The sequence below is a fragment of the Macaca fascicularis genome, chromosome 12, assembly GCF_037993035.2.
Source record: "Macaca fascicularis isolate 582-1 chromosome 12, T2T-MFA8v1.1".
NCBI lineage: Eukaryota > Metazoa > Chordata > Mammalia > Primates > Cercopithecidae > Macaca > Macaca fascicularis.
Window position 1 is genome coordinate 21455414 of NC_088386.1, and position 27119 is coordinate 21482532.

The 27119-nt window shown below is 37.2% G+C and overlaps 1 protein-coding gene and 1 non-coding gene across 50 annotated transcripts in view; one reads left to right on the plus strand and one right to left on the minus strand.

Moving 5' to 3' along the window:
* R3HDM1 (R3H domain containing 1) overlaps nucleotides 1-27119 on the plus strand; it is a 123826-nt gene that overhangs the window by 33982 nt on the left and 62725 nt on the right. For 12 of the 49 annotated variants that reach the window (XM_005573023.4, XM_045367010.3, XM_005573025.4 and 9 more), the window contains 8 exons: nucleotides 1707-1744; nucleotides 1828-1878; nucleotides 1985-2211; nucleotides 4633-4887; nucleotides 8816-8964; nucleotides 13110-13211; nucleotides 14937-15239; nucleotides 24874-24997. In XM_005573023.4, coding sequence (XP_005573080.1) covers nucleotides 1707-1744; nucleotides 1828-1878; nucleotides 1985-2211; nucleotides 4633-4887; nucleotides 8816-8964; nucleotides 13110-13211; nucleotides 14937-15239; nucleotides 24874-24997 — 1249 coding nt within the window. The remainder of the gene's footprint in view (nucleotides 1-1706; nucleotides 1745-1827; nucleotides 1879-1984; nucleotides 2212-4632; nucleotides 4888-8815; nucleotides 8965-13109; nucleotides 13212-14936; nucleotides 15240-24873; nucleotides 24998-27119) is intronic. The other 37 variants (XM_045367004.2, XM_045367006.2, XM_005573035.4 and 34 more) reach the window with 17 other exon arrangements.
* Nucleotides 19465-19568, minus strand: LOC123568103 (U6 spliceosomal RNA). The gene has a single exon (XR_006691331.2). It is a non-coding gene; the product is annotated as a U6 spliceosomal RNA (small nuclear RNA).

Sequence of the window (27119 nt, forward strand, 5' to 3'; positions counted from 1 at the left end):
AAAACAACCCTATATGGTAGGTACTATCTTTGTTTTTATTTTACAGATAAGGAACCTGAGATTCCAGGAGGCTAAATTAGAGATTACACAGCTAGAAAATGGCAGAGTTGGGATTTCAACCCAAGTCTGCTGAACTCCAAGTCTATACTAAATGTCCTTCTCTCTAGTTTTTAAGATAGATGAGGTATCTGCCCTTGATGAATAGCCAAGTAATGACAACAGGGTGTGTGGTTTATGTAGAGACATGAAGGTATAACAGGTGACACCGCAGATGAGCACCACAAACCAGAACTGGGGAAGGGATGGGACAGTTCGCTTCCAAGAAGTAAACTTACAGAAGTGAAGAGTTCCAAGTAGAGGGTCAGTATGTACAGAAACCCAGAGGTGAGGGAGAACTTGACACATATTAGGAATGAAAAGATTTAAAAGTAGGCCAGGCACAGTGGCTCACACCTGTAATCCCACCACTATGGGAGCGCTGAGGTGGGTGGCTCACTTGAGCTCAGGAGTTCAATAACAGCCTGAGCAACATGGCAAAACCCCATCTCTACAAAAAATTAGCCAGGCCTGGTGGTGCACATCTGTAGTCCCAGCTACTCAGGAGGCTGAGACAGGAGGATCTCCTGAACCCAGGAAGTAGAGGTTGCAGTGACCCAAGATAAGACTACTACACTCCAGCCTGAGTGACAGAGTGACCCTGTCTCAAAAAAAAAGATTCCGAGTAGCCAGATTCTAGCCTGAGTGATGTAAGGAGTGAGGAAACTTTGGACTGGAAAAATAATCAGAAATGAGATGACACGGCCCTGAAGGTTTAAGATGTTTGGACTTTTGGCGGTTTTGGTGGTGGTTTTTTGTTTTGGGTTTTATTTATTTATTATTTATTTACTTTTGGCTTTTTTCTTTTTTGGTCAGCAGACTTTTTCTGTAAAGGTCAGATAATAGCTGTTTTAGGGATTGTGAGCCACATAGTCTTCATTGCAGCTACTCAAATCTGACTTTTTTTTCCTACTCAAATGTGAAAGCAGCCACAGACAATACATAAATGAATGGTCATGGCCGTGTTCCTGTTCCAGTAAAACTTTATTTGCAGAAACGGGTATCTGGCTGTAGTTTGCTGACACTTGTGCTAAAACATCAGGGAGCCATTCAGGTGGGAAGAATTATGATCAGATTGACATTTTAGAGAGATTGCTTCTGTTACATAAAATGGGCAAAAAATGGTAACTGGAAAACTGGTTAGAAAACTGTTGTAATCATACAAACAAAAATGGTCATTCCTGACCCAGGTTAACAGTGCTGAAGGACTTTAAGCACCATTAAGGCATAGCTGCTTGTTCACTGCTCTAGCCACAGATAAAAGCACAGGTGATCAAATATTTGTTAAGTGAATGAAGTGGAATATATATTCTATATATACCTTAAATATATAATGAAAATGGGTTCACTTATTTGGAAGATAATATTTGAATTTCAAATTAATTTGAGCCACAAAATGAATGGCTTCAAGATACATATATATTTGTTAAAAGTAAGCATAGAATCTCCAAACCAGAAAAAAAATTCCATTATTATTTATTTGTGTACCCTTCTCACCATTTTTTACTTATATTATTAAACATGATTTTTGTTGTAGTCATTTGTTTACAGATGGCATTATATTATATTTGACAAAAGCTCAACTTTTTGTTTCTATTCTTTCTTTCTAGTCCCTGTGTTCCCAAGAGAATTACATTATTGACAAAAGGTGAGGGAATTTTTAACATCTGTTTTGGTAACTGTCTGACTGATGCTAATAAAAATTAAAATGTCCTATTAAAATGCCAACAGACTGCAAGATGAAGATGCCAGTAGTACCCAGCAGAGGCGCCAGATATTTAGGTATTGGAAGCATGTTTTCAATACAGTATTTAAAAAGTAAAGCATTTTTTTCTTTACTTTTTGTTCCCCCGCATTAGCTTTTCAAAGTTTTATTTCTAAATTACAGGGTTAATAAAGATGCTTCAGGGAGATCCACAAATAGCCATCAAAGCAGCACTGAGAATGAGTTGAAGTACTCGGAACCACGACCCTGGAGCAGCACAGATTCAGACAGCTCTCTTCGAAACCTGAAACCTGCTGTAACCAAAGCGAGCAGCTTCAGTGGAATCTCAGTCCTGACAAGAGGTGATAGTTCTGGAAGCAGCAAAAGCATAGGCAGGCTTTCAAAAACAGGTATAAATATCTACACAGAACTGTGCAGTCATTAGTTTTCCTAATGTTATCTTAGGTCCTTATTTATCAGATGGCTTCTAATTCTCCTAAAATATAAAATTACTATCAACAGTACCTTGACTACCTCCAAAATACTTAAGGGGTAATATGTTTCTTGACATGAGGATTCACTCTCTGTCCTTGAGACAGATTTACAACCATAAATTACCATAAAAATTCTTCTCTATTGTGACATAAACTTAATCAGGTAAGTTCATTGAAACGTTATCTCTTGTTCGAATGCCCATAGGTGATTGGAAATTCTTTATTACTTATTCATAGTTGGTAGAAGGCATGGTTTCTCACCTAGGATTATTTAACACTGATTGCATTTTCAGCTAATACTATCAATTATTGATTGCATTTTTTATGATAAAGTCCTTCATTTTCCATTAAAAAAAAATTAAATTGCTGAGGATATTTTGAGGAATTTAAAAACCAAAAATAAATAACTGTTAAAAATGACTGAAAATTTCAATAATGTCCTCATTCTACTACCTCCTTCCTTGGAGTTCATTGTCTCATAACATTTCTTCTTTTCATTTCCACTAACTGGCTTCAATACTAAAGAAGCTCATGTGTTTTTAGGATCCTTGAAGATCTTTATTTTTATCCCAAAATAAGCATGAAAGTCAGAAATGAGTGTTTCCCTGGCCGGGCGCAGTGGCTCACACCTGTAATCCCAACACTGTGGGATGCCAAGGCAGGCAGATCACCTGAGGTCAGGAGTTCAAGACCACCCTGGTCAACATGGCAAAACCCCATCTCTACTAAAAATATTTAAAAATCAGCTGGGTATGGTGGCGCATGCCTGTGGTCCCAGCTGCTTGGGAGGCTGAGGCAGGAGAATCACTTGAACCCGGGAGGCAGAGGCTGCAGTGAGCTGAGATCATGCCACTGCACTCCAGCCTGGGCAACAGAACGAGACTCCATCTCAAAAAAAAAAAAAAAAAGGATAAAAGGAGGAATGGCTATTTCTTCCTAATCTATTTGGGTGAGCCTAAACATAAGGTATTGTACGCATAAGAATTGAAAGACATATTTGAACTGAAGGGCTGTAATCAATGCTTTAAATTATTAAGGCTTATGAATTGCAGTTGCCATCTTTTTAATGTATAATGTGGTCGTATTGAAAATATCTTAGTATCTATGTTAGGATTTTGTGAAAGATAGGTAAATTTTATCAGTATAAGAAATCTGCTTGTGTACCAAATATGCATTATTTGGAAAATGGCCACTAGGTCATCATAACAAAAGAAGCTATTTATGTATCATGAGAAAATTATGTAGACACTCTGCCAAATTAAAACATTTTAAGAATATGTACTATATGTATTCTGTATTCTCTTCAGAGATGAAAAGAAATATTAATTGGCCCTTTTAATAGGCAAAAAAAAGTTTTTTGTTTTTAATTCTTAGGTTAAATTGATAAAGTTTTTATGAAGAGTTATTTTGGCACAACTTAAAATAGAATCTGTCCTTCAGAAGGCAGTCTATATAGTGTATCATAGTTGTTTCATTCATTAAAGATTAATTCCATCCCAGAGTCAATTCTCTTATTCAAAACCTAATTAACTGTATACATAAGATGCAAATCATTGTCTTTCTTTGTCTTGTTGGCCACCTTTTTTAGCCATTATGCTAAAAATCAGTGACATTTTCAGTTCCTGTGTAATAGAAAATGGAATAAATTCAGGGATGAAAGCATTTAAAAATCAGTTATCAAATTAGTTCAGTAAGAAATAAATTTTAAGTTAACACCCGTATAAGTACTTGGAATATTTTTCCTGATATCTCTGTCCCTTGATTAGATAAAATACTCAAAGTTGATTTTACATTTTGGAAAAATGCTATGCTAGTAAAATGAGAAATTAGATTCTGCAATTAAACTTGACAATTGTCTTAATACAGAATTTATCATTTCTTTTATTTCTTACACTAAATCTTTCTGTGTTCTTATAGATAAGGGGTTTCTGGTATTAAAAGTTTTGGGCATTTTGCTGTACTAAATTCTTTTTCCTGGGGGAAAATTATCTATATATTCCTAGGTGTTAATCTAAAAGGTAAAATGTACATAACTTTGTCCTTTTGGGAATGTGGGTAATTTGCTTTTTGTGGCTGTCTGTGGCTGGTGTTGTTATAAATGTGCTTAAGTTGCATGCTTTGGCAGTGATTTCTCTGACAACTTATGTAATCAGTTTGCTGTATTAAACTTGTTTGTTATGGGGAGGGTAAGCAAACGTGGACAGTAAATTAAAAAGAGCCAATGCTTTTATGTAGTAACTGCATGTTATGCAATGTAAATTTTATTGTTACGTTTTGAAAACCTGTGTTTTTATATGAGGTTTAAAAAATCCCTATTTTTCATTACTCCTTTTCTAGGTTCTGAGTCTTCTGGTAGTGTAGGGTCATCTACAGGCTCTCTTTCTCACATCCAGCAGCCTCTTCCAGGTACAGCTCTCAGCCAGTCTTCTCATGGCGCACCTGTCGTCTATCCAACTGTCAGCACTCATAGTTCTCTTTCCTTTGATGGTGGCCTAAATGGGCAAGTCGCATCTCCTAGCACTAGCTTCTTTTTGCTTCCCTTGGAAGCGGCAGGCATACCACCTGGCAGTATTCTGATCAACCCACAAACAGGTTGGTATCCAGAAAAAGGTGTTTCAGGAATTATCTGAAAATTTAAGGATACTTATTAAATGTATTTTCTGAATATATGTAGTCAGCTTTTTATTATTCATGATTAGCATTTTCCAAGAACTTTATAACAAAAACACTTATGCTAGGAAAGTTTAAAAGACATTTATATCGGGAAGCATTTTTTCCCCTTGTGACGTCTGTGACATCGTCTAGGCCAAATAATAGCCCAACTATAATTTTAAAAAATTTATTTCCTAGGAATAAGACAACTACCTACAAAAGAGCTTTGTTTGATACAACAATTTTTTTTTAACCAATATTGACTTTTTGGGATGATACAACAATTTTATACTTGGGAAAATCAAGTGCATTTTATGAAGAAGGACTGAATAAGCAGTTTTTTTTTTTTCATTATATAATGGAGGGGGAAAAAATAATTACCTTTCAGAATGTGGTGATTTCCTACTGAGGAAAAGCTAAAGAACATCTTATTGGTATTAAAAAAAAAAATTGGGGGGATTCATGTATTAATATTGACAGTACATATTCTTTGCAATTAGCTAATAGTAATTTACATTTTTTAGCATTTGCTTTTACCAAATGCTCTGTTAGGTGCTTTAAATATGTTATAACCTTGTTAGGTAAGTGAAATCATTTATAGATAAAGAAACTGGACCTCAGAGAGGTGAAGAAACTGCAGTTATAGTACAGTTCACTATGTAAATAGGTAAAAATGATTTGTATAGAAAAAATATGATCATTAAAAAGGTCACAAGAAGTCTTGGTCTCTTCAAGATAGCATAGCCCAGTCATTTGGCAAGGTAATGAAAACTCTCCTTGATCTTTTGATAACTTTAAATCTCATATATTTAGCTGATGTGGTATCATCATAATGGCAGTAGTTTACAGGCAGATACAGGTGGGAGTATAAGGTCTCTAAGTGTTCCTGAACCTTTCCTTTCGTTTATAGTAGAAAAATCATGGCTTGGGACTCATTACTTTCAGGTTTATTCACATCTCTTTTTAAGATAAAGTAGGCAAACATTTGTTCTCTTATAAGAATTAAATTAGCATAAATAACTGATTTTTCAGAAATTCAGTTTTTGCTTAGTAATTACCTTCTTATTCTTCAGGTTATTATATTACTAACCTTCCTGTTTTTGTCCAGCAAGATGTAAGATGATTTAATATTTTACCTTTTCCTATTATTTTTCATTCAAAATATATTAATATGGTTTTGGTAACATGAAAGATTCATTTGCTTAGGAAGGGATAGAGTGAGAAACTAATTGGTCTGAAACTGAATTGTACTATTAACTTAAATGAATCCAAAAGTGATCTCTTTGGTTTTTGAGAACAGTGTTACAGTACATTAACTTTCTTCAAGTGACCCTTAATTTGGATTTGACCGCCTTCACCCAAATCTGCTCCACCCATTTTTTTAAACCAAATTATTATTATTTTTTTTTATTTTTTTTTTTTTTGAGACGGAGTCTTGCTCTGTCGCCCAGGCTGGAGTGCAGTGGTGTCATCTCGACTCACTGCAAGCTCCGCCTCCCGGGTTCACGCCATTCTCCTGCCTCAGCCTCCCGAGTAGCTGGGACTACAAGCGCCCACCACCACACCTGGCTAATTTTTTGTATTTTTTAATAGAGACAGGGTTTCACCATATTAGCCAGGATGGTCTTGATCTCCTGACCTCGTGATCCGCCCGCCTCGGCCTCCCAGAGTGCTGAGATTACAGGCGTGAGCCACTGCGCCCGGCCTCCCAAATTATTTAGTAGTCAACAAATACCCAGGACAACTTGTTTTTAGTTATCTATAACTATCACACAAATTATCAGTATACTAATTGATTAAAATAATTTTACTTTGGAGGACTTTTTCTGCTTGATAGCTGTAGACTAGTATAGTCTTCTCTCCCAAATATTATTATTTTATATCATAAGTTTCCTCAAAAAAAAAAAATGGAGAGGGATTTCCTATGGAAGAATAGATGTTAAGACAATTTAAGAAACTGTTTTTCAGTCAAATTTTTCTGTGTTTCTCTGTATTTTTCTCACTCATAGTCATTGAACCGTTAATTTTTATGCACTCCTTTCTTGTTTCTTTTTTTAACAATCCAATTTTAGTAAAGAAAAATACTAATCTTTCAATCTATTTATTGAAAAAATGTCTGGAAGACAGTATCTGAAATGCTAATGATATTATTATGGGGAATTCCACAACAGCAAAGACACGGAATCAACTAAATGCCCATCAGGGATAGACTGGATAAAGAAAATGTGGTGCATATACTCTATTAAATACTATGAAGCCATAAAAAAGAACAAGATCATGCCCTTCTCAGGAACACAGATGGAGGTGGAGGCCATTATCCTTAGCAAACTAATGCAGGAACAGAAAACCAAATATCACACGTTCTCACTTAATAGTGGGAGCTAAATGCGGAGAACATGTGAACACATGAGTGAAACAGTACACACTGGGGCTTATCAGAGGGTGGAGGGTGGGAAGAAGGAGAGGATCAGGAAAAATAACTAATGGGTGACAAAATAATTCATATAATAAGCCACTACAACACAAGTTTACCCGTATAACAAACCTGCACATATGCCCCTGAACCTAAAAGTGAAATCACACACACATACACACACACACACACACACACACAGATTATGGGGAATTTATTTTCGTTTTTGTCTCTTTGTTATTTTTAGAAATGTTACTTTTTGTAATAAGGAAAAGTTGTTTAGAATATATGTGTAGAGAAACTGGGTGCAGTGGCTCACACCTGTAATCCCAGCATTTTAGGAGACCAAGGAGGGTGGATCACGTGAGGTCAGCAGTTCGAGACCAGCCTGGCCAACATGGTGAAACCCCATCTCTCCTAAAAATATAAAAATTAGCCCGGCGTGGTGGCAGGTGCCTATAATCCCAGCCAGTCTGGAGGCTGAGGCAGGAGAATTGCTTGAACCCAGGGGAGGCTGAGGTTGCAGTGAACTGAGATCATGCCACCACACTCCAGCCTGGGCTGGGCAACAGAGTGAGACTGTCTCAAAAAAAAAAAAAAAGTTGTAAAATAAGGACAGTACCATCAAGATTACAATTTGAAGCATGAAGCTATTAATCATTTTAGTTTTTCATCCAGTTCTAATCTTATTTGTGAAATATATGTAAGGTGGCCTCAAAATCAGGTATTTCCTACCTCCTAATAAAAACTAATGAATAACTTTCCAATATCCTGAAGTCAAGCGTTTTCTCTTTGAACTGAAATATAGCCTTATAGGACCCCAATCCTGTGACTGAATTTCTTAGGCTAAATGTGTTGCATAATTCAGAGTTTTTCAGAAAATACCACATATTATGAAATAAGGCTGGGATTACTTTGGGAGGCCAAGGCAGATGGATCACCTGAGATCAGGAGTTTGAGACCAGCCTGGCCAGCATGGTGAAACCCCATCTCTACTAAAAATACAAAAATTAGCCATGTGTGATGTCACATGCCTGTAATCCCAGCTACTTGGGAGGCTGAGGCAGGAGAATCATTTGAACCCAAGAGGCAGAGGTTGCCCTGAGGTGAGATTGTGCCACTGTACTCCAGTCTGGGCAACAGAGGGAGACTCCGTCTAAGAAAATAATAATAAATTAATTTAATTAAGCTCACTAGCGGTCTGGGCCAGTACCCCTTAATAAGAAATGCAGTAAAACATTTGAATATTTAAGTGAGGGAAATAAAGACTATTGATAGCCTCATGTCAGATCAAGCATTTCCCAAACTAAGGAAATCTGTTTTCAAAATATTAGGTTTTTTTTTTTCAATTGTGTTTAAGGGATTTTGGATATGCTTTGTAAATTGTTAGTAAAAGGACCTATTTTCCATCTGTATTCTAAGTTGTTTTTTTTTCCTTCTTTTTAAATTTTTCAGGTCAGCCCTTCATAAACCCAGATGGGAGTCCAGTTGTGTATAATCCTCCTATGACTCAACAACCAGTTAGACCCCAAGTGCCTGGACCTCCACAGCCACCTCTGCCAGCCCCACCTCAACAACCAGCAGCTAATCACATTTTCTCACAGGTGCACATATCCACGATTACATAATGCTAAGTTGACTAGCCTTTACATATTTGGGACTAAATTTGCTAATTAAAATTGAGATAGCCCAAGTAAGTATCTCTTAGAACTTTAATATTCTGCCACCAGTGATGTTCCACTCAATACTCATAGGAAAAGAGAGAGAACTTCAAAGACTTTTCCCCTGATAAATACCGAAAATATATTGGAAAGAAGAGAATTGTTTTAATCTTACGAGCCTGTCTGGTGAGTATTTTATCCCTATTTGACAACAGCAAGAAATGGACAACAGGAGGAATAAAAACAAAACTGAGATTGTTCATTGGCCCAGTGAGCAAAGTGAGTTGTTTTAAGATTCTACAGATTAAGCAGTTAAAAGAAACTGAGATAGGCTGCTCAGGTTCTACAAGATACTCTTCATCCATTCTACCTACCCTATGAAAGACAAAGCGATTCTGAGTTAGAATTCCCAAAAGTACTCTCAATAATATTTTGAGTTTGTAAAAATGTTTAGAATTTATACATTCATTTCACATTTGGTCTTTTTCCCCTAAAGATGTAATATCCACCTTTGGCGAACTTGATTATACCAGTATGAACTCTTATTTTTATTCTAACTTTTTTTTTTTTTTTTTTTTGGCCCAGGCTGTATGTAGTGGGATTACAGGCGTGAGCTACTGCGCCCGGTTTATTCTAACTTTTAAAGGTTGTTTAACGTATCAAAGTTTATGTAGTTATATCTCTTTTTCCCTGCAAGACTCTAAATATTTCATTGGTGAAAACATGCAGAGTGATTTTGTATGAAAGAAGTATGATGGGCCAGGTGCAGTGGCTCACGCCTGTAATCCCAGCACTTTGGGAGGCCGAAGCAGGCGGATCACCTGAGGTCAGGAGTTCGAGCCCAGCCTGGCCCAAACGGTGAAACCCCCATCTCTCCTAAAAATACAAAAATTAGTCAGGTGTGGTGGTGTGCCCCTATAGTCCCAGCTACTTGGGAGGCTGAGGCAGAAGAATCACTTGAACCTGGGAGGTTGCAGTAAGCCGAGATCAGGCCATTGCACACCAGCCTGGGTAACAGAGCAAGACTCTGTCTCAAAAAAATAATTAAATAAATAAGTGAGTATCCCTTAAAGAAAGAAGAAGAAGTATGATGACAAACTTGAACTGGAGAAATTTCATTAATTTTGCTCACAAATGATATCGTTTGTATTCCTGGGTTGAAGAACGTACAAGTTTAATTATATTTAATGGTGTGAAAGTCATAAAAAATAATTGTACTTCTGGCAATTAAGACTCCTAATACTGGGCAAGGCAGTTTTTTTAAAAGAAGAAGAACTTACAGGCTTTGGATACACTTCTAAGACCATACAAATCAGTTAATGTATGTAGAAGAGATTACCTGAAACTATTTCCACAGACTCCCATATTCCCCTCCCAATCCCATTTGGTTACATACACTGAGCTTGCGCATAAAACTTCTTCCCTGGCTTTCTCTGTCTTGGCTTCAGTCAGCTTGGTCCCAAAGAGTTTCCTCTTTATTATGCAGTCATGTAGTTGTCTTTGCAGTGCCATGTATTTCACCAGGAGCTTTAAAGCACTAATTTTCATTTGGTTTCATTTTTATTTAAATTTCAGTGGAAATAATGTCAATCTGGCAACTTTAAAAAACTCTGGGATTTATCTTTTCAGATTATTATCTCTTAGAACTTTGTCTGATTTAGTTATAAGAGACAGTTCTAAATGAAGGTGTAGGCCACCTAATTTAGAAACAGATGCTTTAATGAGCTACAATTTGAATTCTTGGGATATTCACCAAATTTCATAACTTATTTTTCTAGCATTGCTCCAAGTGTTTCAGGTAATGCATCATCAGATCCAGAAACAGAGACTCAAAGAACAAGTGATTCTAAATAAATATCTTTTGCACAATCTGAAATAATTCATCAGTGAGATTTCAAATAACCAAACAAAATAATGCTATGATTTCCAAAGCCTGCAGAAGAGCTACTTTTTTTGGACGTAACATAAAACCAGTTACTTTAGGTGGATGTTGTTTTGCAGCGAATTGCAATTCAAGTAGGAAAAGGATTGTGCTAAGACTTTTTCTTCTCTAAATGGTGTCAGAATTTCACTTTCACAGTTTTTTTCATTACTCTCTGAAACTCAGGAAGACATTAATTCATACCCTTGGTGCTCTTAGTACTTTCCTTAATCCCGCAGCTGACTAAAACTTTTGTTTCATCTGACAATTACATAGGAGGTCAAGTCATCTGAAAGTTATGTCTTAATGGTTATCTGACTTAATAACACATCAAGTAGCCTGTTCTTGAAAATTCTAAATCTATTGCACCTCATGTAGTATAATATGTACTGTCATCCATTAGGAAGCTCACTTATTTCTAGCCATGAGTTTTGTGAGGAACCAGATGCTACTTTATGGATCTTTCAGCTTTTACTGAAAGATTTTTTTAATGCTTTAATTATAGTTTTTTTGCTTTATTTTAAGTTTATCTAAGCCTTTGTTTTTTAGAAACCATTGTGTTGATTTTGTGGTAAAAGTGCAACTCAAATCATTATCTAATATCTCTCATGTTATAGACAAACAATGTCTATCTTAGTTGACATAGAAGTTCTCTATTTAAACTATTGCCTGAACAATCTTAATTCCATTAGTTTATCTAACATTTTTAAAGTATTGTCTTCAGAGATATTGTTCAGAAGGAGATGCATGAATATACATTTTAACTAAGAGTTTTCATCAAGTAAGATTCCCTGGGTTCCTCATCTACTTGCTTATGTGACTGTCTACAAGTCACTTAATTGACCTTAGTCTGATTGCCTTCTGTAAAGTGGGTTGCTATAGTCTTTACCCAATATGTATATTACCTTTTTTGTAATAAACAGTATAAATATGAGAAAATTAAACAGATGCCAATTTTAGTTAGTAGATGGCCAGCTGTATTCCCAAGATTGAAAAGTGATTACAACTTCTTTTAAAAAATAACACCTGTTTTTGAGTGCCCCCAGGAAACATAAAACCTTTTTTTCCAGAAACTCAGGAATATTTGATTAACGGCCAGAGATTTTAAGTAACTAGTTTCTCAGCTCCTAACATGTACTATCTTAATAGAAATGTGTTTAATTACAAAGGAAGTGTTTATCTTCCTTATATAAAAGAGATGTGTTTGTGTGTGTGTGTGTGTGTGCATGTGTCTGTATGTATATGTGTGTTGTTCCTTAGGCTATCATTCTTAATAGTTCCTACTGTATTTTTTTACCCAGTGCATTTTTCTTATAAAATTGCTGGCCGGGCACGGTGGCTCAAGCCTGTAATCCCAGCACTTTGGGAGGCCGAGACGGGTGGATCACGAGGTCAGAAGATCGACACCATCCTGGCTAACCCGGTGAAACCCTGTCTCTACTAAAAAAATACAAAAAAACTAGCTGGGCGCGGTGGCGGGCGCCTGTAGTCCCAGCTCCTCGGGAGGCTGACGCAGGAGAATGGGGAACCCAGGAGGCGGAGCTTGCAGTGAGCCGAGATTGCGCCACTGCACTCCAGCCTGGGCAACAGAGCGAGACTCAGTCTCAAAAAAAAAAATAAAATAAAATAAAATAAAATTGCTAAAAGTTAGGGGCTTTGGTCCCAAAAGACTGCTTAATTTTGCCTTATCAGTAGGGTAATTGTAACAGTTATTGTGTAAGTTATTGCTGTCTGATAGTAAGAATGAAGTTTTTCATTTATAATTTAGTATTATACTGCAAAATAGGGCAGCCCTTTCATAAAACCAGGAAATAATGAGAAGTAGTTTTGCTTTGACTGACTTAACCCAGGGGTCTTGGTTAAATAATAGGATTCAAAATGCCTAAATCACCTGTTCCCATTAATCTATAATAAAGAAATATTTTATTGCAAAAAATTATCCTCCTAATTATGTAATAAATTCAGGCATACATGTTTTTGAAACTTTTACTGTATTAGAATTTCTTCACTTTGTATTGTTTTTGTTGTTTCCTATGTTGTTATATTTTAAATGACTTTATAAATGTAGTTAAAGCTATTGCCAAAAAAGTGTAAATTTCCATTTTATGCAATTCTTCTAACGTTTTATTCTGACATTAACATTGTTTGCCAACCTGTTATTCTTTAGCCTGTTCGTCCTCTGCAGTCCTCTTCACAGCCTGTTCAGTACTCTACAGCCCCTTACCCATCCCCGCTCCTGCCAGTCTCACCCACCCAGCAATACTCCGTGGTACTATATCTCTATTCACCTCCTGCGTTGTTTCTGTGGGTGGATGTGTGATGAGTGCTCAAGAGTGTCATTAATGTAATACGATCTTTTGTGATTTTTTTGAGTCAGGTTTAAATATGTATCTAAAAAAAGTATTTCTAATTCATAGTAGAAATAATTTATTCTGTTCCATAAAATATTGGTTATAGTGGCTTATTATGGTGATTGTTTAATCTTTTCCTGCTTTTTCATAATGAAAGAATTTTCAGGTTGATTATTCTAGTCCTAATATGTTTCAGCAACTTTCTCATTGAGACCAGTGCAGGATCTGTGCTGTCCTGGGATGGTAGCTTTCATCTGAGTTTAGGCATTGTATTTTCTCACCAACACTGAAGGTCCAGTAGACTCAGTACCAGTTCTTAGGGCGAGTTGTAGCTTACATCTACAGAGGACTTCTAAGTGTATTTTCTAAGAAGATTTCTGGATATTTAATCTGTGACTGTAAAGTAATGATACTTTCTTCAATCCAAAGTATGCCCCCAATTTTTATTGGAATAAGAAAATGACTTTTTTCCAAGGTGACTTTGAGAGTGGTATACAGTTATGGTACTTCTATTAACAATATTTGATCATATAACATTGAAATTACAGTTCATAGGTACATTTTTTTCTTTTTGAAAGCATTCACTAAGTTAGGCTAATAGTGCTAGAGTATGTCAGAGTGACTATTTGGGAAGAGAAAAACCATATATTTTCAATCATTAAATCAGGCGTCTCCTTTCAGTCCTTTATCTTCTCCATAGCCTTAATTTTCTTCGGAAAATCCAGTAGATCTAGAAACTGCAGACATGGCAGCTTTGATCTGATGACTCAATTGCCACAATTTTGTGTTAACCTTTTAACAAAATGTGGTATATTTTGTTGCCAGTCTGTAGTTTCTTGGGAATAGGGAGCATTTTAACCCTATATCATCATTTCAGTTATATTTTTCTGGAACAATAAGAGCTGGTCCTTATCCTGTTGAATTAGAGAAATGTTTGTCAGATAGCACATAAATCATAACCCTTGTCTTGGTAGGGCACCATTTAGCAAAAGCATAGGAAACTGTCATTTGACTTACATTTGTCAAATTATCTGACTTCCAGAACAGACTGAAAAACACAAGGGAAGAATGGAATGTATAGCCAAATTATTTCTGAAAGATTAGAGAAAGGACTGTGTAGTTGGATTTTATGTATTTAATTTCTACAAGTAATTTTCACGGTTAGGGATACAAAAATGCATAGAATTTGAATTTTGCCTTCTAGGAAGAGGGGAGATAATTTAAAGCAAAACTAATTAGTACCTTGCTCATTGCTTGGTTTTTGAAGTCCTTTCAGAAAATACTAATTGTATAATATGAACATGGCCAATTTCACTTCTACATTCTAATGTTAACTTTCATCTTCATTTAAATAAATGTCTTCATGTTTTAATGTGAAATGTTGTACCCTACTCTTTTCTGCATGCTGTACATCCCCATTAGATATATTTTTTAAATAATTTATAATGACAGCATTGTAATATTCAACAATAGAGTTGTCATTTTTTTGAAGCTTCAATCTGTTACATTATTGCTGTTGTAGAGATATATAATTTCCATAATATGTACCACTGTACCTTATTTTAAAATAGGAAGTATTTTTCTTTGATAAGTTTGGCCTATGTGTAGAAGGCTTACTAATTTTTGACTTGTTCCTTTTTTAGCAGGATAACCTTGGGTCTCAGTTTAGTCACATGAGTCTTGCTCGCCAGCCATCTACTGATGGTTCTGACCCTCATACCACCATGTTCCAGTCCACTGTGGTTCTTCAGTCTCCACAGCAGTCTGGTTATATCATGACAGCAGCCCCTCCACCACATCCTCCTCCACCGCCACCACCACCACCTCCTCCTCCTCCCCTACCACCTGGGCAGCCAGTCCCTACTGCTGGATATTCTGCCTCTGGTCATCCTGTCAGCCAGCCTGTGCTCCAGCAGCAGGGATATATTCAGCAGCCATCACCACAGGTATATTGCTTTTTAACCTTTTCTTTCTTGTGGAAACCTCTCACTTAAGATCAGTTTTAACTTCAAAGAACTTGTTTTTAAATTCTCATGAAGAGAATTTGTCAGAGTCTATAAACAAAGCATATAGTCATCTTTCCTCCTCTGGAGATTTTCATGCACGTGCTAAGCAACCATATGACAGGTAAATGCTCCAGTTGGTTGGTAAAGTATGTGAGCTTTAAGGGTTTTTTTTCTGACTGAGAGGTATGGGTTTCTAAAAAACTAACCTAAGGGAAACACAATAAAGTGTAAATCCACTGTAAAAATAAAATGGTAAGGCAGGGCATAGTGGCTCACACCCGTAATCCCAGCACTTTGTGAGGCTGAGGCAGACTCACAAGGCTGGACTTGAGCCTAGGAGTTGGAGACCAGCCTGGGCAACATGGCGAAACTTTTGAATGTTTAACTGACTTTTAATTTCTGAAACAGACTATCCTTATATGTTGTGGGATTCAGTTTGCTAATATTTGTTAAAGATTTTTGCATCTATGTTCATGAAGGATATTGGTCTGCAGTTCGCTTGTAGTATTTTTGGTTGTACTCTCTGGGTGGTACTAGCCTTAAAATGAGTTGGGCATTGTTCCCTCCTCCTTTATTTTCTAAAGGTGTTTGTGTAGGATTGATGTTACTTCTCACATGTTTGCCAGAATTCATCAATGAATTCATCTATAACTGGAGATTTTTTGCAGGGAAGGTTTTTAAATTACAAATTTAATTTCTTAGTAGATATAAAGGGATTCCAGTTCTCTGTTTCTCTTTGGACTAATTGTCATAATTTGTGTCCATTTCATGTTTCAAGCTTGTCATAAAATTGTTCTTAATATCCCCTTATGCTTTTAATATCTTTAGGATCTTAGTGGTGTTCCCTCTTTATTTCTTGATATGGGAATTTTACACTCTCGTTTTTGTTTATTAATTTAACCAGATGGTTTATCAATTCTTTTGATGTTCTTAAAAAAAAAAAAAAAAAAAAAAACCGGTCGGAGGTGGTGGCTCACGCTTGCGATCCCAGCCCTCTGGGAGGCTGAGGCAGGTGGATCACTTGAGGTCAGGAGTTCATGACCAGCCTGGCCAACATGGTGAAACACTTTTTCTACTGAAAATACAAAAATTAGCCAGGCATGGTGGTGCACGCCTGTAATCCCAGCTACTGGGGAGGCTGAGGCAGGAGAATCACTTGAACCCAGGACATGAAGGTTGCAGCGAGCCGAGATTGAGCCACTGCCCTCCAGCCTGGGCAACAGAGCGAGACTCCATCTCAAAAAAAAAAAAGTTTCATGAATTTTTATGATTTTATTTTCAGCGATTTTAGATTTTTCTACTTTCTAATAGAAGTTTTTAGTGCTATAAATTTCTTTTTTTTTTTTTTTTTTTAATGCTGCAAATTTCTAAGCAACATTTTGGTGCTATCCACAAATTTGGATATATAGCATGTTAGTTATTATTTAGTTTAAAATGTTTTCTTTTTTAGGAGGACTTTTTATGACCCATGACTTACTTAGAAGTATGTTATTTAATTTCCAAATATTTAGGGGCTTTCTAAATACCTTTCGTTATTGATTGCTATTTTAATTATATGTGGTCAGAGAGCTCACTCTTTTAAGATTTCAGTGTTTTGAACCGGACACAGTAGCTTATGTCTGTAATCCCAGCACTTTGGGAGGCCAAGATGGGCAGATCACTTGAGGTCAGGAGTTTGAGACCAACTTTGCCAACATGGTGAAACCCCATCTCTAATAAAAATACAAAAATTAGCTGGGCATGCTGGTGTGCACCTGTAATCCTAGCTTCTCGTGAGCGTGAGGCAGGAGAATTATTTGAACCCGGTAGGCAGAGGTTGCAGTGAGCTGAGAATTCGTGTTCTAATATTTTAGTGTTATGTGTTTTTTTGTTCAGGATTTTTTTGTGAGGCAGGGCATTTTGATTTTTTTATTGAAATTCACATAATATAAAATTAACCATTTAACCATTTTTATGTGAACATTTTAGTTGCATTTAGTACATATTCACAGTGTTGTACAACCACCACTTCTGTTTGGTTCCAAAGCATTTTCATCACTCCAAAAGGAAACCCCATACCTGTTAGCAGTTGCTACTTATTGCCCCATTTCCCAGCCTCTGGCAACCACCAATCTGCTTCTGTCTCCTGTGGATTTACCTATTCTGAATAGTTGATATTAATGGAATCAGGCGACCTGTTACCTTTTGTGTCTGACTTAATTCACTTAACATAATATTTGCAAAGTTGTAGCTTAGGCCTGCGCCACATTGTAGCTTAGGCCCGTGCCACATTGTAGCTTAGGCCTGTGCGCTCGCGCGCGCGCGCGCACACACACACACAGTGGCACACTATTCATACTTAAAATGTATTCATACTTAAAAATCTGTTCACACTATTCATAATTTACTTTTTTATCCATTAATTGAAATTTGGAATCTTTTCTTTTCTTTTCTTTCTTTCTTTCTTTTTTGTTTGTTTATTTATTTATTTATTTTGAGATAGAGTCTCTCTTTGTTGCCCAGGCTGGAATGCAGTAGTGTGATCTCGGCTCACTGCAACCTCCACCTGCCAGGTTCAAGCAATTCTCCTGCCTCAGCCTCCCGAGTAGCTGGGATTACAGGCATGAGCCACCACACCCAGCTAATTTTTGTATTTTTAGTAGACAGTGTTTCACCATTTTGACCAGGCTGGTCTGGAACTCCTGACCTTGAGTGATCCGCCCACCTCGGCCTCCCAAAGTACTGGGATTACAGGCATGAACCACCACACGTGGCCAAAATTTGGAATGTTTTCGTCTTTTGTTTCTGTAAATAGTGCTGTTTTCAATATGTAGGTACATGTATTTTTTTAATACCTGTTTTCAGTTTTTTGGAGTATGTGTGTATATGTATTAAATGTATGTCTGTGTGTGTGTGTGTGTATATATATATATATATTTGTCTTTTTATTATTGAGCTAAGAGCTCTTTATGTATTCTGGATACTAGACCCTTGTCAGATAAGTGATATGCAATTATTTTGACTCATTCTGTAAAATTGTCTTTTTAGTTTCTTAATAATGTTCTTTGATGGATAAAAGTTTTTTAATTTTGGTAAAGTTCACTTTATCCATTTTTTTCTTTTATTTCTCGTGCTTGTGGTGTCATATCTAAGAATTTGTTGCCAAAACAAAGGTCACGAAAATGTAGTCCTGTCTTTTAAGTGCTTTGTTTTTAGCTCCTAGGTCATTTATTTATCCATTTTGAGTTAATTTTTGAATATGGTGTGAGGCAAGAGTTCATCTTCATTCTTTTTCAAGTATATATCTGGTTATTCTAGCATTATTTGTTGAAGATACTTTTCTTTCCCCATTAAATAACTTTGGAATCCCTGTCAAATATCCATTGACCATAAATGTAAGGGTTTTTTCCTGGGCTTTCACTTTTACCACATTATGTATTTCTACCCTTTTGCCAGTACTACATTGTTTTCATTGCTGTGGCTTTGTAGTAACTTTTAAAAATGGAAAGAGTGAGTACTCCTACTCTGTTCTTCTTCAAAATTGTTTTTAGTATTCAGGCTTCTTGCGGTTCCATATGAATTTGAGAATGGGCTTTTCTGTTTCTGCAAAAAAAGACCATTGGCGTGTTGATAGGTATTGCGTGGAATATGTAGATCTCTTTGATATTATTGCCATACTGACTATTAAATTTTCCAGTCTTAAATGAGCATGGGGTGTTTTTTCATTTACTCTGGTCATCATTGATTTCATATTCTATTGCTTTGGGACTTGTCTATTTCCCTGTTCTGTCAGTTTTTTATAGTATTTGAAGCTATATTAAGCAATTTATATTTATCATGTCTTCCTGATATATTGACTCATACATAATGTTTTTCTCTGTCTCTAATAGTATTTCTTGAAACCTATTTTATCTGACATTATAGAGTGTCATTCTTTTGAGTAACAGTTAAATGGTATGTCTTTTTCTACCTTACTTGCAACCCCTATATTTAAAGTGTCTTTCATTTATGGTTATTAGTTGGGTTCTGCCTCTTTATACAATGATTTCAGTGTCATTAGACCCTTTAAATTTAATGTATTTTTGACATAGTTAGATTCAGGTATGCCACATTGCTATTTTTTTTATTTGCCCTATCTGTATTTTATTCTACTTTCCTGCATTTTATATTATTTGAACTTTTTTAAAATAATATTGAATACTTTACGAATTTCTGTGTCATCCTTGTGCGGTGTCCATGCTAATCTCTGCATTGTTCCAATTTTATTATATGTGCTGCCGAAGTGAGCATTTCAGTTCACTTTCTTTAGTATTGTCTTTTTAGGTACATCCCCTTGAATTTTCTGAATGTGTTTGTTTTTCTAGGGACTGTGTTATCTACCTTTATCTACCTTTACCTTATCAAAATCTACTTCAAGTTAATATTGAAATTTCAAGTAAAATGTAGCAGCCTTACAACAGTATAATTCCATTCACATTCTCCATCCTATTGCTGTTGTTGCCATATACATTGCATCTCTATATAGTATATACCAAAAATAGTGTTAATCATTTTTGCCTTAAAAGAGATATTGGCAGCCGGGCACAGTGGCTCACGCCTGTAATTCCAACACTTTGGGAGGCTGAGGCAGGCAGATCACTTGAGGTCAGGAGTTCGAGACCAGCCTGACCAACATGGTGAAACCCCATCTCTACTAAAAATACAAAAAAAAAATTAGGCCGGGCGCGGTGGCTCAAGCCTGTAATCCCAGCACTTTGGGAGGCCGAGACGGGCAGATCACGAGGTCAGGAGATCGAGACCATCCTGGCTAACACAGTGAAACCCCGTCTCTACTAAAAGATACAAAAAACTAGCCGGGCAAGGTGGTGGGCGCCTGTAGTCCCAGCTACTCAGGAGGCTGAGGCAGGAGAATGGCGTAAACCCGGGAGGCGGAGCTTGCAGTGAGCCGAGATCCGGCCACTGCACTCCAGCCTGGGCAACAGAGCCAGACTCCGTCTCAAAAAAAAAAAAAATTAACCAGGCATGGTGGCAGGCACCTATAATCCCAGCTACCTTGGGAGGCTGAGGCACGAGAATTGCTTGAACCTGGGTGGCAGAGGTTGCGATGAGAGGTTGAGATCATGCCACTGCACTTCTGGGCCACAGAGCGAGACTCCATCTCAATTTTAAAAAGAGAGAGATACTGGCCAGGCACAGTGGCTCAAGCCTGTAATCCTAGCACTTTGGGAGGCCAAGATGTGCGGATCACTTGAGGTCAGGAGTTGGAAACCAGCCTGGCCAACATGGTGAAACCCCATCTCTACTAAAAATACCAAAAAAAAAAAACATAGCCAGGTGTGGTGGCAGGCACCTGTAATCCCAGCTACTCAGGAGACTGAGGCAGGAGAATTGCTTAAACCTGGAAATTGGAGGTTGCAGTAAACTGAGATTGCACCACTTTACTTCAGCCAAATCCAAATCCAGCCAAATAAAAAAGATATCTTCTTTAATTAAAGGAAAATAAACTCAGGATTTAGATTACTTTCTGATACCTCCAGGAACAGTTAAGGGATCCTGTATGTATTGTGTCTATTTTAATGCTTCAAAGACAGGAGATCTACAGTAAATTTGAGAGATTCTTGGCTAAAAACTAACCTAGGAATGTTACACCTGGCTGGTTTTCAGATGAGATGAGCACTCTTTAAGATCGCCACAGATCTGTGTTCTTTTTACAAATAACCCAATCAGAAGGGCAGAGTGTGAGCAAGCCCATGACACTGTTGAAGTTAACTTACCCACGTGCTTCTGTAATACCGGATTAGGTGTTTATTCTTCACCCCAAACAAGGTCAGATTAAGAGAACTTCATAACTAATAGTAATAGCTCTGGAAGGAAAAATATATCAAGATAGTCTTGATGGCATTTTAATTTGCATTAGAAATATGGTCATGCATCATTTAATGATAGAGATACTTTCTGAGAAATGCATCTCTAGTGGGTTTTGTCATTGTGTGAATGTCACAAAGTGTATTTGCACACACCTAGATGGTGTAGCCCTCTACACAACCTAGGTTATATGGTATAGCCTACGAGCTACAAACCTATACAACATGTTACTGTACTAAATACTGTAGGCAGTTATATAACAATGATAAGTATTTGTGTATCTAAACATATGTAAACCGAAAAGGTACGTAAAAATATGATATAAAAGTTTTTTGGTTTTTTTTTTTTTTTTTGAGATGGAGTCTTGCTCTGCCGCCAGGCTGGAGTTCAGTGGTAAGAACTTAGCTCACCACAACATCCGCCTTCCTGGTTCAAGTGATTCTACTGCCTCAGCCCCTGAGTAGCTGAGACTACAAGGCGCGTGCCACAACGCCCGGCTGACTTTTTGTATGTTTAGGAGAGACGGGGTTTGACTTTGTTGGCCAGGCTGATAAACTCGTAACCTCGTGATCTGCCCGCCTCGGCCTCCAAAAGTGCTGGGATTAGGCCGGGCGCGGTGGCTCACGCCTGTAATCCCAGCACTTTGGGAGGCCGAGGCGGGCGGATCACAAGGTCAGGAGATCGAGACCACGGTGAAACCCCGTCTCTACTAAAAATACAAAAAATTAGCCGGGCGCGGTTGTGGGCGCCTGTAGTCCCAGCTACTCGGGAGGCTGAGGCAGGAGAATGGCGTGAACCCGGGAGGCGGAGCTTGCAGTGAGCCGAGATCGCGCCACTGCACTCCAGCCTGGGCGACAGAGCAAGACTCCGTCTCAAAAAAAAAAAAAAAAAAAAAAAAAAAAAGTGCTGGGATTAACAGGCGTGAGCAACTGCACCCAGCCAAAAGATTTTTTTACATGGTACACTGATATAGTGCAATTAACCATGTATGCAGCTTGCAGGACTGTAAGTTGTTCTAGGTGAGTCAGTGAGTGGTGAGTGAATGTGATGGCCTGGGACATTTTACTACTGTAGACTTCATAAACACTCTTTACTTAGGCTACACTTAATTTATCTAATACATTTTTCTTTCTTCAATAATAAACTAACCTTAGCTTACAGTAACTTTATAAACATTTTAATTCTTTTCACTTTTTTATTCTTATGTAATAAAACTTAGCTTAAAACACAAATACATTGTACAGCTATACAGAAATATTTTCTTTATATCCTTATTCTAAAGCTTTTCTTTTATGAATTTTTAAATTTTCTTTCTCTTTAATTTTTTTTAATTAAAAACTAAGATACAGACGTGCGTATTAGCCTAGGCCTACTCAGTTCAGGATCATCAGCATCATTGTCTTCCACCTCCACATCTTGTCCCTCTAGAAGGTCTTCAGAGGTGGTAACACATGTGGAGCTGTCATCTCCTATGATAACAATGCCGTCTTCTGAAATACCTCCTGAAAGACCTACCTGAGTCTGTGTGTGTGTGTGTGTGTGTGTGTGTGTGTGTGTGTGTGTGTGTGTGTGTGTGTTTGGTTTGGGTTTTGTTTTGGTTTTTTGTTTTTTGAGACAGGGTCTCACTTTGTCACCCAGGCTGGAATGCAATGGCACGATCTTGGCTCACTGAAGCCTCAACCTCCCAAATTCAAGCAGTTCTCCCACCTCAGCCCCCCAAGTAGCTGGGACTACAGACACGTGCATCACACCTGGCTAATTTTTGTATTTTTTGTAGAGACAGGGTTTCACCATGTTGCCCAGGCTGGTCTCGAACTCCTGAGCTCAAGTGATCCACCCAAAGTGCTAGGATTACAGGTGTGAGCCCCTGCCCCCCGGCCCTGAATCTGTTTTGTAGTTTTTAATAAGTAGCAGGACATTCTTTTTAAGACAGGCTCTTGCCACTGTCACTCAGGCTGGAGTGCAGTGGTGCAAGCACTGCTCACTTGCAGCTGTGACCTCCTGGGCTCAAGTAATCCCCACCTCAGCCTCCGAGTATCCCGGACTACAGGCGTGTGCGCCACCACACCTAGCTATTTTTTTAATTTTCAGTAGTGATAGGGTCTCACTGTGTGGCCCAGCCAGATTTCGAACTCCTGGGCTCAAGCAATCCTCCCGCCTCAGCCTCCCAAAGGGCTGGCATTACAGGCGTGAGCCGCCAAACCCGGCCCAGAAGGACTACATTCTAAAATAATAGTTTAAAATGTAGTAAATACATAAACCAATAATAGCCATTTATTATCATTACCAAGTCTTACATACTGTCTGCTATACTTTTAAACAGCTGCTAGCACAGTAGGACTACAGACATGTGAGTGATGTATTATGCTATGACATCACTGGGTGATAGGAATTTTTCAGCTTCTTTATAATCTTAGGGGGCCGCCATCATATATGCAATCTGTCATTAACCAAAATGTCACTTTGTGATACATGACTGTATGAGAAAAATTAAAGAATGGAACCAGTATAACTGTGCATTAATGTGGGAATGGGTAAAATAGTTTATACAATGAATGTTCTTCAGCAGTTAAATTGAATGAGCTAGCTGTATATGTTTCCATAAAGAAAGATGTCTCAAAAACAATATGAATTGCAAAATAAGTTTCATGAAGTTATATGTAGTTGAGTTTCCCTTATTTGAAAAGCCTGGGACCAGAAGTTTCAGTTTTTTTTTTTTCCTTTGGATTTTGGAATATTTGCATATATGCAATGAGATATCTTGGGATAGGGCCCAAAATCTAAAACCAAGTTCATTTGTTTCATATACATCTTATACACACAGCCTTAAGGTAATATAAGCAATATTTTAAGTAACTTCATGCATGACGTAAAGTTTTGACTGTAACCTGTCACATGAGGTCACGTGTGGAGTTTCTTTTTGTGTACTGACATGATATGATGCTTTTGGCATCATGTTGGTACTCAGAAAGTTAAAGATTTTGGAGTATTTCAGATTTTGGACATTTGGATTTTTAAAGTGCTCGGCCGGGTGCAGTGGCTTATGCCTGTAATCCCAGCACTTTGGGAAGCTGAGGTGGGCAGATCACTTGAGGTCAGGAGTTTGAGACCAGCCTGGCCAACATGGTGAAACCCCATCTCTACTGAAAATAGAAAAATTAGCCAGGCATGGTGGTGCACACCTATAATCCCAGCTACTCGGGAGGCTGAGGCAGGAGAATTGTTTGAACCTGGGAGGCGGAGGTTGTGGTGAGCCGTGATCGCAGCACTACACTCCAGCCTGGGCAACAGAACAAGACTCCACCTCCAAAAAAAAAAAAAAAAAAACTAAAAATAAAATACTAATACATGTAAGGATAATAGATACATAGTAAACAGATATATATAGTAAAATCGCCAACTACAGAATAATGGCTTCTACGGAAGTTAAGAGTAAAGGAAATAGGGTGAGTCTTTAGCTAATTAAGTAATGTTTGGTTTTGTAAGAGATCTGAAGGAAATATGGCAAAAAAATTAAAATCTAAATATGATTGGTGACACATTAGTTACCTTTTTATGCATACTGTATGTTTGAATTTTTTAAAAAATTTCAGTTAAATTTAAGAAAAAGCAGTTTTCGGATGATTAGTGCTAAAAAGAATTATTATTCATTAAACTCTGATCTTCCTCACAGGAAAACATGTAATGCAAGTAAAATTGATTTTTTTTCCCACAATATTTATGATCCTAGATGCCAGCCTGTTATTGCACTCCAGGCCACTATCACTCCAGCCAACCTCAGTATCGCCCAGTCCCTTCTGTTCATTACAATTCACATCTAAACCAACCACTGCCACAACCTGCACAGCAGACAGGTGAGTTGTGTTTCTTATGTCATAACTTCTGAGCCATGCTTTTTCCCATCTTCTATTTCAGTATTGCTCTTAAGTAGTACCTACTCAGTCTCTCAGGATCTCGAATATGTTCATACATATGAGTTTGCAAACCAGTGAGATTAAAAGAGTGAGCAAATCTCAGCATCCTCTGGAAAGTACTACAGTGTCAGGTCTACATGCTAAAGGGTTGGGAGTATCTGGGAATATCTTAAGCAGTTTTTTAAGTGGCTGCCATCTCTCACTGCCATTGAAATTGAAGCTGTCTTTGCAGCCTGATAAATCACCTATGGTAACAGCAAGAGAGGCAAGGCAAGGCAAGATGACTTATCAATAGCTAACCAGAAGCAAAGATCAAAACCACCTAACTTGGATTGAGAACCCTAGTCTAGGGATGATATTTTGATCTTTTAGTAAGTATGCCTTTGAAAGAAATGATGTACTTAGCATATTTTCTGTGTTTTGCTTTTCAGTTTGTTGATTGATAGTGAAAAGTATTTTTAAACAAAATACAATCTAAGGCCACTTAAATGAAATTTATTAAAACTCAGCATTGTTTTTGTTTTAGCACTCTGCAGATTTTCTTCAAGCATTCAGTGAAAACTATTTTGATCTCAGTGTATAAAACTATCTTACTAATTTTTTAATGAACTCATTTCTCTATATGCTTCTCACCTAGATGTGTACTTCCCAGATGTTTAATAAGGTATTTATTCAGCCTTTTATAACTCTAGGAGTTGAAGTAGAATTTTATCATTGGTTTCTTTAGAGCTTTCTTAACTGCTTTTCACTATTGGAGGCTCCCAGACTATGTGAGTGTGACTCACTGAGGAACCCATAACCTCCACCTCCACTGAGGCTGTTTACTACTCTTGATATTGTGTGAAACTCTTCAGGGTTACCACCAGTTTAGGAGAAGCATCTCTGCACTGGCCCATCTGGTGAATAGTAGTCATACTTCTCTTTACTGTTGCAGTCTTCAGTGATCAGTGTGACTCACTAACTTTCTTTGCTAGATATAGTTCATGCTTAGCGTAGCCATGCAGGATAACTTCCAGGTCCTTAATCTGGTACCCTTAGGAGTTGTCTCGTGGTTAGTTTACAGGTTCTCCCCTTTTTAATATGTTACTAGCCTTGTATGTACCTGTGACAAATGTTCTTCCAAAGAATGTTGAATACAAACATTCGTCATTTTAGCCAAGTTACAACTGTAGTTCCAAGCTACCTAAAATTTAATAATACAGTCCACATCAAATAATGTAACTAGTATATGATATAATTTCAAAAGGTATCAAAAATTATTCTCTGTTCGTGGGAACATTGGTTGTGATACTGCTCATTAGCTGGTATTGCTCATTAGCTTTATATACATTGGTGTTTTATTCAGAAACAATTTTCTGAATTTTTCTGGACCTCAAGTAATATAATTTTCATTTTTTTTTCTGATTTTTGTCTTCCAAAATTATAACACAGACTGTACCTGATGCCATAATAAAGAAATGTACCTTTATGCTACTCATTTAAATATCCTTGTGTGTGACTAATTAACTTAATTCATTAGTACATCCTAGGCAGGCAAAAATCCTTTGTTCTGTATTTGTGTTAGCTTACTAATTTTGTTCTTCAACATGGCAAAATTTTTATCCCTCTCCATGGTCAAACTGCCTGTAAAATCACTTTCAATCTCAAATTGGGACTAGTGTGCAAGTACAATTGCCTCTCTGCAAAAAAAAAAAAAAAAAAAAAGACACTTAATGGAATACAACTAAATATGCCTGATCAGGGGTAAAAACATCTATGTGACAGATAGCATGTGTTTATTATTGGTGATATTTAATTGTGGGGTTTTCTCTGATGCTAGTTATGATGAGAAGGAAGAAACAATCAGATTGCATCTGAATAGTGCTACAGGCGCAAAAAAGAGAATCGTGTCTTTGAAAAATGTTTGACATTGTATTTGACTCTTTTGAGTCAGTCATAATATAGTAAAAACTAGACTTGTCCTTTCAGCTATTTTATATAGTATCCTCTTAACTTACAGCTTAAGTTAGTTGACTCATTCAGTTTGAAGAATAAAAGGAATAAATCCTCAAAACATTCTTAT